This window comes from Ovis aries, chromosome 10 (assembly GCF_016772045.2).
Source record: "Ovis aries strain OAR_USU_Benz2616 breed Rambouillet chromosome 10, ARS-UI_Ramb_v3.0, whole genome shotgun sequence".
Classification (NCBI taxonomy): domain Eukaryota; kingdom Metazoa; phylum Chordata; class Mammalia; order Artiodactyla; family Bovidae; genus Ovis; species Ovis aries.
The window spans coordinates 23,495,640-23,511,068 of record NC_056063.1 but is presented as its reverse complement, the minus strand read 5'-3'; the positions used below and the strand labels follow the sequence as shown (position 1 = coordinate 23,511,068).

Here is a 15,429-nt window from a genome sequence, read left to right as displayed (position 1 = left end):
CTAATCTGTGCTGGAAGATAATTAAAGCCATAAACAGCCTGTTTCAAGTGTTAGTTGTGTGTTTCAACTTTCACATGAGGTGTTAAGTGAGCATCAGTAGCAGACATTGACTTCCAACTAAATTCAGACAAATATGTCCTATATATTAGCTCCAAGATAAAAACTTCAAATACTTATCCAAGCGCTGAATAAAACACATAAAATATGTTATATCCATAAAGTTTATTTTAAAAAATTGTTAAAAACTGACCATACAGGAATATTTATTAATATACTTAAAAAGTTTGTTCCCCATGTTGAAGGAAAATACATTAGCAACATCTTCTAGACACCGTTTTTATAAAAGTAAAACTTCTAGATGCTGAAATGTACTACAGTAGATTCTATAGTTTATACTTTTAATCACAGGATTGGAAATCATTCTTGCTACTCCCCCGATCCCCCTGAATGTGGCAGTTATTTTACTTAAATTAATGACATTCAATAATGTTATACTACCACAGGTCCTTAAGTAGAGTACACACTGCGTATTTACTAACAGAGCAAAGTCTTCTCTATCTGTTGTCTCATCATTATTTTAGATAAGCATTTGATTCTAAGTACAAACAGAAATACTACATCCCATGATTGTAAACATTCACCAAGAGCTTCCAGAGTACAATGAGTAATAGCGGTGGCCCAAGGGTCAGTCCAATGTTCCTCACTCACATTTGGATACTGCTGAGATTAAGAACTATGTTTTGAAGGCAAATTATCACAGGCCTTACTTGTATTTCTGTAAGAAAGTAGTTCTGGAGATATATATATATATATATATATGTATATATATATATATATATATATATGTTTTTAGTTGAAAACACCTGAAAGTCATTCTAAGGACTATATGAAGCACCATTTTCACTTACCTGAAATACATTGGGTTAAATTCAGCAGTACATGTATGTTTGTTAATGTCAGGGGTTAAAAATAATGGTGGGTCTCAAGTTCCCTTTTGTGGATATATCTGGAGTATGGATACTGAGTTCCAGCGATGCTAATAGGAACCACTCAACCGTATCAAGGGTGGTAACTCCCCCAGGGCCACATGCAACCCGTAAGTCTGAGGCACGACCATTACTTCTGTCAGTGGGTGCTGTACAGGCAGAGTTAAGGCTGTATTCGGCTATAAAGAGTTTGACATCCTCTCTAGTAGTCCCCCTACACCACTCATGTACACCGTTCAAAATGTCACAGGGTGCAGGTGAAAAGTCCCCAAACACTTTTTAAAATACTATTCTCTGTACAATTTGTCATCAATATATTTACATAGGGGAGTGTCCACACTTAAAAACATTTTTAAAGAATGCAACTGTGTGTTGTTTTTTTTTTAAACTCTTATCACAGTTTCCCCAGGATCATCCTTTAGCCTCATTTCCTGACTTCTGGCCGACTTCACATTTGTTAGACACTTCGCTGCAGTCCTTGGGCAAGTCTGGGGTCCTTGGGCAATTCTGACATTGATGTTGCTCTTCAGGATGATATGCGTTAAAGTGTATTCACTGCCACCCACTCTGAGACAGCCCTGGCTGCAGAGAAAACGGTGTCCCTGGTGCTGAAGGGTAACTAGGAAACCCATCCGGCTGAGCTGGGTAGCTTTCCAGAGCTGACGCCGAGTGGACCTGATGGAAAGAAGAGTGCACAGGTGAGCAGAGTGCCAAATCCCACCAGGCCTGTGCTTGCTTTGGCCAGTCCCACTTTTTTTAAAGAAAAAACAAAATGCTGGGGCAAGGTAAGTCTGTTCAGTCTCCTGAAATTTTTAAGAAACATTCAGACTAGTTCAGATGGTAGAGGTGCGTAGAAATGCCTTTAAACTGTTTAACATCCTTTAAAAAAAGAATAGGTTTTCTGGAGAAAATGTGCCTCCACGGTCTTTAGCTTTAACTAAAGACGACAAGCTAAAAGTTAACTGTTACATCTAAAGATTCTGTATGTAAAAATCTCCAGACTGAGATTTGAAAGTCTCTAAGCAGAAAAAAAACACACAGATGAATATATTCTACCGCCTTTGTTACTCTCCTGAGGGAAAACAAGGATAATTTGTAGATTTGGGGGAGGGAATTAGTCATCAAATCTCCAGACATTCTGCTAAGAGCCACTTTGGGTCAGTGCTGGAATACCACTATCTGTATTGCAAGGTTATCACTACAGAAGCTATGTTACACCTGTTGCCATCCTTATTTGCTCCAGGCAGGGCTGCTCACCTGCTGTAACAATGCTGACTGTGCGGCTGCATTATGCTGCAATTCTTGCAGGGATGACTGTGAGGGATTCTGGGAAAATCCCGGGATGCCTGGGAGGGACAAGAGGCCTGGAAAAACTGAACTGCCTGCAGCTTGAAGTCCAGATGATAAGCTGAAACACAGAGAGAATGGGTCAACATGCAAGACAGATATAAAAGCTGTTGCTTCTACATCTGTCAAATACTATCTTAAGATGTTAAAAAACACCCTAGAAATTCTCTATTGTAGGGAACTATAAATAAGGTTTCACGCACTGATGTAAAACCTACTTTCCATTATTAAGGCTATTCTGAATTCAGTGAGTTTACGTTTTGCTGTTTTGTCAACTTTAAATCACCAAATGCAAATCTTAAAGTTATCTGAAAGAAAGTGAAAGTGAAGTCACTCAGTCCTGTCCGACTCTTTGTGACCCATGTACTGTACTGGGCCAGGCTCCTCTGTTCATGGGATTCTCCAGGCAAGAATACTGGAGGGGGTTGACATTTCCTTCTCCAGGGGATCTGCCTGACCCAGGGACAGAACCTGGGTCTCCCGCATTACACTCGTTACTGTCTGAGCCATCAGGGAATCCCTGCAGGCATTGATAGTTTATACATTTATCTCAAAAAGAAACATGTTAGGAGAAACATTTCAAGCCCTTTTAAGTGTCGGCCCAGAAAAAGATAATTTTGCGCCAACAATTCGCTTCTGACTCATTTGAACGACTTCAAGATCACGCACGATCAGTCGTGTGAAGAACCATCTCCCGTCTCTCCAGACCATGCACGTACCCGGCCTGCGCAACCAGAGCAGAGTTGAAATTGGAACTAAAGGCAGAGGCGAAGCCCGGGAGGACGGGCGCTGGCGACGGGGCGGTGGCGGCACCAGTGGCGGGCGGCTGTAGCCCCGGGAAGGCGGGCAGCGCGGGGGCCCCAGGGGCGCTGGAGACGGAGAAGCCGGGGTAGGAGGGTGCCGAGGCCGGCAGCGGGCCCTGGGCCACAGAGAAGAGTGAGGGCACGGCGGCCGGCAGGCTGAGGGGGAAGGCCGCGGCCGCAGAGGCGGGCGCTGGGGCTGAGAGTCCGGGGAGCGCGGGCGCCGCGGAGCCGGAGCCGGGGTGCGGGGGCGCCGCCGAGGTGGAGGCGGCGGGGGCAGCGGGCGCGGAGGCCGGGGGGTTGAGGGCTGGGGTGGCGGCCAGAGGGAAGCTGCTGGTCAGGGACGTGAACGGAGGCAGGGCGGTGAAGACTGGGGTGATGGGTGTGGAGGAGCCGTGCGGGGCCAGGGGCAGGGCGGGCAGGGCGCTCGAGCCCGTCAGGGGCGCGCTCAGCCCCGGGAGGCCCGGCAGCGCGGGGTTAAGGCAGGACGGCAGGCTGACGGGCACCGAGGCCACGGGGTACGCCCGGCCCAGCGCCCCGGAAAGGCCCAGCGCGCCCGCGGCGGCCGGGCCCTTGAAGGCCGAGGGCGTGGGGCTGGTGGGCTCCGTCTTGACCACCACGGGCAGGGTGGTGACGGCGGGGGTGGCGGGGCCGTGCGGGTGGGCGGCCGCGGAGCCGCAGCCCGCCGCGGCCGGCCCCGAGGAGGCCGAGGAGGGGGCGGCGGGCGCGGGCAGGGCGGGCGGCGTGGAGGCCGCCGCGCTGGCCGCGGGCGAGGGCAGCCCGGGGAACAGCGCCAGGCCCGGCGTGGGCGCCTGCGGTGGCCCGTAGCCCTTGTTCGGGGCCGAGCCCGGGGCGTCGGCGCCCTGGTTGGCCAGGGAGGACAGCGAGGCCAGCCCGCTGGTCACCGCGGAGGGCAGGGCGGAGGAGCTCATGAGGCTGGTATCGCTGGACGTCAGGAAGCCTTTCAGGGCGGACAGGAGGGGGCTGTTCACACCCAGGGGACAGGCGACACCGGGCGCCGAGCCCCCGGCGATGACGGAGGGAGTCGGGTTGGACACGCCTTGGGACACCGGCGTCAGGGTCAAGGGCAGCCCTGCGAAAACCGACGACAGCGAAGCGGAGTTGAGGTTGTTGGCGGCGGCGGCAGCGGTAGAGGCAGCGGGGAAGGGGAGGCTGGTGAACGTTTCACTGGAAGCCGGGGTGGCCCGAGGCGCAGCCGTGGCCTGCGGGGCCGGGGCCGGGAGGGCGGGAGGCCCCGGCAGGGGAACGAGGCCAGAAAACACGGAAGGAACGGGCGTGGCCGTGGTGCTGTGGACAGAGGTCACTGCGGCGGCCGGCAGCGAAGGCGTCCTGATCACCGTGGGATTCGGCGTCATCGGCTGGGGCGGGTGAACGGCGGAGACCTGCCCCGGGAACACAGGAAGGACGGTATTCGCCAAGTTCATCCCTGGGAGGCTGGCGGTGGCCGACGCTGACGGATGAGTTCCTGCCTTGACCGGGGAAGCGGTAGGAGCTGGAGTTGCAGCGGGTGTGGAGGGATTGGAGCCATGCGGGGCAAAGAGTTGACTGGCCGGGGTGGAGAATGCTGCGGTGGGAGAGGAGGAGAGGCAAGAGGTGATCATCACGGCTGAGAGTTCAAATGTTAACTCAAAAGAAAATGGATGAAAGTTTATGTGATATTTAACATGTCAAAGAAAAATCAATGACAGGTTTAAGAGGCTACTGAAGTGTACACTTTGCTGGATTCCATTTTCACCAGGCAGCCTCGGTTAGATCCTGCAGAGTTCTGGACTCTGATCCGCACCGCCTTCCCTTTCACAGCGAGGAAGCCTTGACAGTGAGCAAATAAAACTTGCCTTTCATAGCTTCCCAATTTAAAAAAAAAAATTCAAAGAATTTATTTTGTGATTAGTGTTGGCGTGCTCACTCTCTCAGGCTACTTGTCCAGAGTAGTATGACAAGTCATTCCCTCTCTTAAGAGCTGTCAGGACATCGACCCCTCTAGAGGCACCCAAGGTCATCGAATATACTCAGGCCATCTCTGTAGCATTCTTGGTTGCCAGGGTGTGAGTTAATTACCAATCTCTGCAGATTTTCCCCCAAGCACTTTCTCATACTGACTCCTTTTAACCTCTAACTTTACTTGGCTTGTCCTAGGCTTTAGGGGCAAAAGCCATTTCAAGTTCCTCTTTAGTCTTCACACCTAGCCCAGTGCCTGGCATTTATGTGTTTAGTAAGTGTTTGCTGCACTGGACACCTCACGATTACTTCAGCTACAGTTCTCAAACCCACCGAAGGACTTACTCTCAACACTTCTAGAGTTTGCTACAGTACTTTTATTGTGATAAACTCTACAAATAATACAGGCATTTTGGGAATGCCTGGGATTCCCTCCTGAATCAATTAATGAAAACCTTAGCTTCTGATCTTGTTGGTGCCAAACGGAATGCAAGACTTAGGTAGGCAATGTCATGATGACAACTACCGTCCACGCTATATTCACACTGAAGTCTGTTTCAGCTGTAAACAGAGAATGTCCCCTTTGCAGTGATAGCCAAATGAAAGACCTTTTCGTGGGCTAAGACTTCACTTTTTAAATCTATGCGTGACAAGGACTCTGGACATAGGGAAGCTGACATGGTCCATAAAGTGACGCACTGTGTTAATCACGGATAGAGAAGGGACCACAGGAAAAGAATAGAGGAAGCCCACACCCACATAATACGTTTGTGCTCAGTGATGGCCAAAGGGTGCTACACAGGGCTGAACAAATCTTACAGCTGTTTTAGATAATCAGTATGGGAGGAGAATTGACAGATAGCAAAACATAAATATATAAACATTAAACTCAAAAGATCTGTGGGTGAGTGAGTGAGTGAAGTCACTCAGTTGTGTCACTCTTTGGGACCCCATGGACTGTAGCCTACCAGGCTTCTCTGTCCATGGGATTTTCCAGGCAAGGGTACTGGAGTGGGTTGCCATTGCCTTCTCCACACAAGATCTTAGTTCATACCATATTCATATCATGATAGTTTCAAGAAAATCACTATCATTTTAAATTGAGAGTACATATGAAAATAGGTTTGTAGCTCTGTATTCCATTTGTTTTATAAGAACTAGAAGCACAAGGAATATATGCCTAGTTTTGTGTTTGTAAATAATATACCAAAAAATGATTTAGGTTAACATTGGCTGGGAAACATCTGGTGGGGAAAACATTTGAGAATTCCCTGTCTTATTTAACTTCATGCTGAGGACCATGTAGTTAATGACAGATGGCAAGGGAAAGCCAAGCTGTCCCACAGTGTTCTTTATAGCAACCTCTGTTGGAGATCTTTACGTATAATAACACAAAAGCCATGCACTATTAATCACAGTGCCTGCAGTCAAAATGGAATGAAACAAAAGTGGACCCCCCCACCCCCCAAAACCACACCATGGGAATCCACTTTCCTGCCATCTAATGTGGTTGTTAACCACAAAACACGGTATGTTAGGTCCTGTGCTAATTACTTTACACCTGTCATTTCATTTGTCCTCATAGAACCCTGACAGGCACTAACACCCCCATTTTATAGATGGGCAGTCTCAGGCTTAGCGTGATTAAGTAATTTGTTAAAAGATCATGCAGCTATTGAGTGGTGTTCAAAGGACGTAAAGTTTCAGTTATGCAAGATGAGTGAGTTCTAGAAATTGGCTGTACAACACCATGCCTCCAGTTAACAATACTATAATGTGTACTTAAAAATTGGCTACAAGGGTAGATCTCAATAAGAGATCTCACCACAGTGATAACAATGATGATGATAAAAAGGTCATGCAGCTATGAAGTGACACAACCAAGACTTCAGCAAGGTCTGTCATACTTGTGTGCTTAAGCACTATACTTGTTTGTTTCTTAATATGGTTCAAAAAGGAAACACAATCTTAAGCATGCTAACATAACACAGCAAGGGAAAAGCAAAATGTGCTCTTCCTAAAAAAGGTGCTGACGGTTTATTCTCTTCAAAAACGGATCTATTAACAAAGCTGAGCATAAAGGCCGAGGTTTCCTTCACCCCCCTTTGCTAGAAGCTAAATCGGCTGCTTAAGGTGACAAAGCCAGGTGGCACCAGAGATCACACAGTTATGTCCTGACGTCTCACTTAGGGCCCTTTCCTCCCTGCTATGCTACTGCCTTAGAAATTACCATGTAAAAAGCACTGTTTCCACACATTCTCGGGGAATGGAATTCTCCCACCAAGATTCCTACCCGTGCACTGTGATGATCAGATTCATGTGCTACTCTGCTACGTAAGAACTGGTCCCAGGTTTTGTCTCACAGCAGAGAGCACCTCTTTCCTGAGCACACATATCCTCCACTACAGGGAGGGGAAACTGTCACAGAACCGCTGCCACGTGGAGGCCTCGCCTCACCCTCACCTGCTGACTGCGCTGCCTGCTCTGCTGCCCCTTCTTCAACTCTTTCTTCTTTCCTTACGTTAAATTACACTATTCCGAATACTTATTGAAATAATTAAGTCTAAAAAATCTATCTGACACAGCATTTGTCAAAAAAGGGATTTTATCAAAAAGAAATGTTGTTTATATATTTTAAAGAATGAGGCTTCGAATATCATATAATGTAAAGTGAATGCAGATACAATGCCACATAGCACTGAGACGGCTTCAGAGTTTTACAAACAGCACACAGAGACGTATGTTATTTTTAAATCCAGTTAATATGGATTTTAAAGCTTTCTTAGATGATTCTATAAGAGAGACATTTTATAGACTATATTTTATATATTGCATGCTATGTGTATAAGATGTAGCACTATTAAAATTTTATTTTTAAATAAAATGTATCACTCTTCAGTCACTTTTAGCAAGCATCGATTAATTAAATTTTTTAACCAGGAATTTTCCCTAAATCATAAAGATTTCAAATACACTCAAACTCAAATTGATCTCAGTGAAAAACAGAGCAGGCAGCCAGGACAGACATCAAATTTGGTGTTTACCTTGATTCTGTGTAGGTTTTGACTGACTGGAGAGGTCTTCATTCTCTATGAGAAAATAAATAAATAAAAGTTGATTTCCGGCTTTAATCAAATTATGCACCACCATAATCATCAGAGACTGGGGTAAAAGAAAAACAATCCAGAATATGTATGTATACTGTGTTAGGAAAAACAACATATGCCTATTAAAAAAAAAAGGAAATAAAAATCATAGTAGTAACTATACCAAGACTGCAAGGATTATGAGCAATTGTCCCCACCACGTCTCCATATTGGGCTTTAAGCAAACACTGTTGTTTCACAGATTCATTTAAGAAGGCTTTTAGGAGAGATGGTGGAAGGCCTCGTGTGCCTCTAGGAGGGAGTGCAGTAGGAGTGCAGACAGGAGGCTAAGCGGACAAGCACTGCTGGGCACCGCTGCCTACAATGCAGGGGAGACCTGGAAGGGGGAGGTGAACGCTGAGGGCAGAATCCATTGCTGCTCAAGGGGCCAATCTCACAAGGTGGGTGTGTCACCAAGCAAATGGAGAGAAAGTGGCTCTGTCCACTGCTGTACTCAGTTCTAGAAAAGGCCCCATGCTAGGAGATGTCAGGGGGAACTGCCCGAGCTGAGGCTGACTTGAAGCCCATGAAACCAGTAGCCTAAGGCACACCCTCTCCAGCCCCATGGGAAAGGACCCCTCTCACTAAGCCATTAGTCAGAGATACAGTGGCAAACAAATGACCTTTAGTGGCTTGACAGTTTAACTGCCCAAGAAAGCATCAGTATGACAGGCGTAAAGTGCAAAAAGGGAACCCACAAGCCCTGACATAGAGAATAAAAAAGATCAAGCTTGTTTAAGGGACTTGAGTACAAATAAACTTAAGACAGTGTCTATCCAGAGATTTAATGAAAGAAAAAGAACTTTAAAATCCTGTAATGCAAATGATATATACACACATAATATTGTAAGAAAATGAGCAGAGAAGCTGAAGACTTTCAATATAAAAATCTACTCCAAGTTAATAAACGCAAAGAATGGTGAAGATCAGAAATAACACTACTGAAAGCTAAATTACATAGCTGAAATTAAAAGTTCCATTTAAAATGGCAAAGAAAAATTTTTTAAGGTATTGAATGACTAGCTAAGAGACTCAGAACAAATACACTGAAAAATAAGAGTACTAGAAGGAGAAAAAAAGAGATTAAATATCATTAATTAAAAAGACAAAATTTTCCAAAGCTTTAAAGACTTGAGTTTTCACATCGAAAGGGCTTACAGAGTTCTAGGAAGGATTAACCATAAGATCCACACCTAAATATCCTGGTGAAATATCTGAACTCCAAAGACTAAAGACATTTGTGAACTCTAAAGATAAGGAATGTCTTCTTTGTAAGTTTATAGAAAGAGACTAAGGTTCTAATAAAATTAGTGAGAAATGGGTTTCTCATCTATATTCTTACACCTCTACCCTTTCTGAAAAAAGCTGATTAGAGAAATTTTCTACTAGAAGAAAATTAGAATGAGTATACGAGGACAGGGCATCAAAGAGAAGCCACAAAGTTAAGAAGCCATGAGTCAGAGGCACAGAAAGAAAAGTGTATTCCATCAAGAGACACAGATTGATGATCAAGGAGAGGGAGTATGGAAGTCAATGGTGGGATGCAGGACAGCTGTTTTTACGTTCTGTACACTGACAACCACTAAGAATATGAAGATGATCCCTAGCGATGTTTAAAGATAGAAATTCTAAGTTTGAGTAGGAGCAAGAAAAGTTGTTAAAAAAGTTTAAAGTAATTTGAATGAATCCAAGTAAACAAAAATAAGAAAAATGAAAAACTGGGATAAAAGAATAATAATGAGCATAAAAATAAAATGGAAGAACTAAGAACAAATATGCAATTTTTATGATTATCTGAAACCCCTATTCGAAGAGTTGAGTCATTGGAAAAGACTGATGCTGGGACGGATTGGGGGCAGGAGGAGAAGGGGACAACAGAGGATGAGATGGCTGGATGGCATCACTGACTCGATGGACGTGAGTCTGGGTGAACTCTGGGAGTTGGTGATGGACAGGGAGGCCTGGCGTGCTGCAATTCATGGGGTCGCAAAGAGTTGGACACGACTGAGCGACTGAACTGAACTGAAACCCCTATTAAGTCTCTTTCCCACTGGTTTACAAAAATCAGATTCTAGTATATATAATTTATAAAACAACTAACTTACCAAATAAACAAAACCCTAAAAAAATATTATAAATAAAGATATAAGCAAAAGACTTCTGAAAAATGAAAACAAAAAAGTGTGGACCCAATAAGGGTCAATACCCAATAAGGCTGGGGTGGGTTGGGGGGGGGGGGGTGGGCAGAGGGCAGGCGGATTACTTATACTCAGTAAAGTATAAGTCAGCTGACATTTTATACCCAGAAGAAGAGACTTTCAAAGAAAAAAAAACACTAAAATAGGAAATCAGTAACAAGCACCTACAAATGAAATATCCATTTATAATTGTAACCAAAAAACTCCTCTAAAATTCCTAGATACAAATCTAAGGCAAAAAACCTATATGAAGAAAACTACAAAATCTTCTTGAACGAAGCAGAAATTAACACACTGTAAATCATCTATAACTTAAATAAACCTCCCCCACCTCCAAAAAACACTTACTGCAAGCAATAACATAAAGCCTGGAAAAACACTACCACCTGCCATGATTTAAAGACATACATATATAATTAAATGGTAAAATTTAATATAAAAAAAGTCATCTCTCCAGATTACTATGTAACTATAAATACATAAATTCAATTCTTTTCTAATTGTATAAGGTGATCTGAAAAGTTCACATGGAAGAATCAATTTCCAAAAGTGGATAAGAAAGATATGAAAATACAGTGAGAGAAAGCTAGCCTTATCAGATGTCAGAATACACTGTAAATCTGCTAATTAAATCAATATGGTATCATTGCAACATAAAGTAACTAGATTGGAACAGAATAGAGAGCCCAGAATTAGAGCCAGGTGTGTAAATGAAAACTTAAGATAAACGTATTATTTCAAAGCCGCAGGGAAAACAGATTAGTTAATAAAGAGTGCTGGCATGGATGAACTGACTACTGTCTGGAAAAAAAATTAAGATAACCCTCTACTTCACCCCACATGAAAATGAATTCCAGACGGAGTAGGAATCTTAAAAGACTCAGACTACCTGGCCTAACTATTTAGGGTTAAGAATGCCTGAACTAAGGTAACATCTGACTCACTGTGACCCCATGGATTGTAGCTGCCCAGTCTCCTCTGTCCATGGAATTCTCCAGGCAAGGATACTGGAAAGTGAAAGTGAAGTCGCTCAGTCGTGTCCGACTCTTTGAGACCCCATGGACTGCAGCCTATCAGGCTCCTCCGTCCATGAGATTTTCCAGGCAAGAGTGCTGGAGTGGATTGCCATTTCCTTCTCCAGGGGATCTTCCCAACCCAGGAATTGAACCTGGGTCTCCCGCATTGCAGGCAGATGCTTTTACCATCTGAGCCACCAGGGAAGGTAACATGGTTCTAGCTTTTCTTTCACAACCTCTGTCTGTCTACACAAAAATGTAAAACCCTTAGGTTAAAACATACTGTGAATAAGGGCAAGAAATAGAATGACAGATTTTAGAAAAAAGATTTTGCAACTTTAATCAGAGTACTCAGCAGCAAACACCAGAGCCATTCTGACTAGAAAAAAAGAATTTATTAAACATTAGTAAGCAATTCTGAATCTTGGGGAAGGGCAAAAGTAAATTAAGACAGAATTTAACTTCAGTTCTAGCCCTACCCTACACACGTACAGAAACAAATGGCAAGTAAATGAAAAGCTATACACTTAAAAACAATCATTACAATAGTAGTTAGAGAATACAGATCTTGCTGCACTGCTGGGTTGGGGAAGGGTTTCCTAAACAAGACAAAATTCAGGAGAGTCAAATAGCTGAATGAAATAAACTTTTATAAAAGATAGACAAAAGAAGGTATCAGCTGAATCAGTGTATCGGATTGGCAAAAGTAAAACAAAAAACCTGTTATCGTTCCATTGAAAGGGTGTGAAGAAATGGTATGCTCATATACCCTCACTGGCTGGTATAAACAGGTGCAGTCTTTTGGGGGAAGAATTTGACAAGATAGAAAAAAACATTTACACTTCGTACCCTGAGTTCCCAATGGGCCCAAAGGAAAGGCTGGCCTGGAAAGCATGTGGGCAGGCTCAGCGCTTCTGAGCACCTCCTCACAAGCCTTTCCTGCCCATGGAAGACACAAGGGGCCCTAACAGCGACACTCGCCGAGTCAGCGATGCTTCCACTGCCTGTCAGTGTCCTACTCAGGAGAAACGGTTCCCGTTTCTACGGCCTGCTCGTGTTCACACTTACCTCCACATAATAATAAAGGCCATATGCTACAGACCTACAGCTAACCTCATACTCCATGGTGAAAAGTTGAAACCGTTTCCTCTAAGATCAGGAACAAGACGAGGATGCCCACTCTCTCCACTTCGATCCAACACAGGTTTGGAAATCCTGGCCATAGCAATCAGAGAAGAAAAAGGAGTAGAGGGAATCCCAATTGGAAAAGAAGCTGTTAGACTGTCACTGATTGCAGATGGCATGATACTCACTATACACAGAAGACCCTGAATAGATGCTGATCCTAAAGACGCTACCAGAAGACGACCAGAACTCATCGATGGATCTGGTAGAGCTGCAGGCTACAAAACTCACACACAGAAGTCTGCTGCATGTGGACCAAGGATTGCTCTAGTGGAGCCTGGATGTCATACTCGGCTCCATCAGCAGGCTTGGGGGCTGTGCTCCCTGTTAGGACACCACCACACCACACATCTGTCCCCTCTGAATGTAAGGCAAGAAAGGTATTGGCTTTTAACACCCCAAAACAACCTGATTTTACCTGCTGCTACTGGATTAGGAGTATATGGAGGTGGCGGGGGTACTCCTGGAGCTATGACGTTGGCTAATGGCACCAGACCTGCATTGTTATAAGCACCTGAAATAAAAATATAATACAAAAAAAAATGTACACTTTAGCATCATTCCGAGTTCAAGCTGTATTGGCACAGCCACCTACTTTATTTCTAAAACTGTGTTATCTAGTACAGTTGCATTTTACACGGAGGCTTGGGTGAAGAGTGAGATCGAATGAGACAAGCAGAGACTTCTATTTCCCAGTGCAGGCACATTCCAGGCCTAACTCACTGAAGGGCAGAGTGGGCAGAACCTGCCAGACTTGTATGATTTGCCTTTTATGTCAAGCACACACACTTGGCCCTTTCAAGTTAAATGCACTAATGATGTCTTTGAATACCAACTATCGAAAAAGGGATTCAAGATGATTTACCCATAAGCAAAAGCTTATATAAATAATTAACAATGAAAAAAAACCCCTACCATTAATTTATCAAAAGGAAAATATCCTAAATGAGACTCTTAGTCTTCTGCACTGTTGTAGACCAACACCCTAGAGTAAACAACTGTGGGCAAAGGAAAGCTCAGCATAGCATATTTCATGAGTGCTCCAGATTTCCAGAGTATATATACCAACCTTTACTTTCAACTTAATAAATAAGGAGCAAAAAGGAAGAAAAAATGAACTCTGAAAGAGCTCCTTACTTGGCGCAATAGTTGCGTGTGGTCGGCATGGAGGTATCGGGTAAGGAACAGGCTTATGTGGATTGTATGTTGAAGGAGGCTAGAATGAGAGGGGAAAGTACAGCAGTCAGCAGAACATCAAGGAAGCTGTCTCCTGCCAAAACAAAATACAACTTGTCTTTCAAAACATTTAGGTCTAAGAGGACAAAAATGCCCCAGCATATCCATTGCCACTGCACTAACAAATGGCACAAAGGAGGGAAATTTCTTTGCTTTAATAAATGTGGCTCCTATTAAAGTCCAAAGAGAGGTCCTGCCAAAGACTGCGGTTGCTGTTGCTCAGTCGCTCAGTCGTGTGCAGCTCGTTGCAAGCCCATGGACTGCGACCCACCAGGCTTCCAATCTCCTGGAGTTTGCTCAAACTCAACTCCATTTGGTCTGCTCCAGAGGTGTTAATTTTTCATTTCAGTTGAAGATCATCTCCAACAAAAGGCCCAAGCTCATCCTGAACAGCAAATTCTTCTCTGACCCAGTCTAGGTTAATCCAAGGAACACAAGAAACCCACCAGGTTTTGGAGTCTCGGCTACCCAAGAACTTCCCACATCCTCCTGGAAAGTCATCGTCTTGTTCTTACCCCCTTTTCTCTTTTTGAAAGAAACAAGCACTATTTCCTTTGGCCTTTGGCATTCTGACAACTCTTGTAGAATGCAGACTGGAATTATGAATTCAGTAGCTTAGTCTTTTTACCTTTTGAAATCCACAAATCTTCCATTTTAGAGTTTACAGGACTTAGGTATGAAAGAACATTCAAAGAGCTGGTCTCCAGAGGACCAGAGGTAAGCAAAGCTAGGCCACATGCTGCAACTGTAACTACAGAGATGGAGAGGATGAGAGATCACACACACCCCCTCGAGGGGGCTGGCACCCACATCTTGGGGCAGACAGGATGCCCTGGAGTGACGAACCTATACTCTCTCCAGCACTCTTAATGGCAGCCCTGGATAATGTGCTAGTTCTGTGCAAGGACTATGGTCTGTAACTGTTCTACTGTAAACAGCCACCCAAGTTCTTGTCAGGTGGGCACTCAGGACTGCAAGGCGGCTGAATGTTGGCCTCTTGTAGTACAATCCTTCAACTCATGAGGTTGTCTTCTCTGCTCTGTTTATATTCCAATCACTCCCTTGAAAATACACTCCACCTCCTGGCTCCATCCTCACTTCACTAATACTAACACTAATCCAGCCATCACACCTCAACCTTAGTTAAAGTGAACTCTCCACTCTCCATGTCTCCAAGCGAACTGCTGAATATGGCTGCAGAAAAAAAACAGGAATAGCAGTTCAACTGGTCTACCTTTAACATACGCCATTCATCCTCAAAGGGGCCTGTAACACTGTTAACTAATTGTAGTGTATTTCCCTAGGAACCCATTCACTTTCCTAGAGTTTCTACTGCACTTTAGACTGCCCAACAAAACATGAAATTTATGCTTTGAATAGACAGAAAACCAGATATAAGCATCAAGACTTGTCCTGTCACTTATTTTCTAAACATACTGGTTTGGATGGTCCGAGAATCCGTGCGGCTATTCCTTTGCCTTCATTGGTACAGTCTTCACCATCTTTCTTCAAAGGGGTTCCCTATTTCAAAAAAAAAAAAAAAGAAAAAGAAGGAA

General features: G+C 44.3%; 1 protein-coding gene across 1 annotated transcript in view; it reads right to left on the bottom strand.

The window, feature by feature from the left end:
• Nucleotides 1–203: 203 nt before the first annotated feature.
• Nucleotides 204–15,429, bottom strand: part of PROSER1 (proline and serine rich 1) — a 28,181-nt gene continuing 12,955 nt past the window's right edge. Inside the window, exons 7-13 of the mRNA XM_027973600.2 lie at nucleotides 15,311–15,394; nucleotides 13,775–13,853; nucleotides 13,056–13,151; nucleotides 8,137–8,181; nucleotides 3,053–4,718; nucleotides 2,244–2,394; nucleotides 204–1,661 (exon numbers count right to left, since the gene is read on the bottom strand). Coding sequence (XP_027829401.1) covers nucleotides 1,539–1,661; nucleotides 2,244–2,394; nucleotides 3,053–4,718; nucleotides 8,137–8,181; nucleotides 13,056–13,151; nucleotides 13,775–13,853; nucleotides 15,311–15,394 — 2,244 coding nt within the window. The 3' untranslated portion in view covers nucleotides 204–1,538. The remainder of the gene's footprint in view (nucleotides 1,662–2,243; nucleotides 2,395–3,052; nucleotides 4,719–8,136; nucleotides 8,182–13,055; nucleotides 13,152–13,774; nucleotides 13,854–15,310; nucleotides 15,395–15,429) is intronic.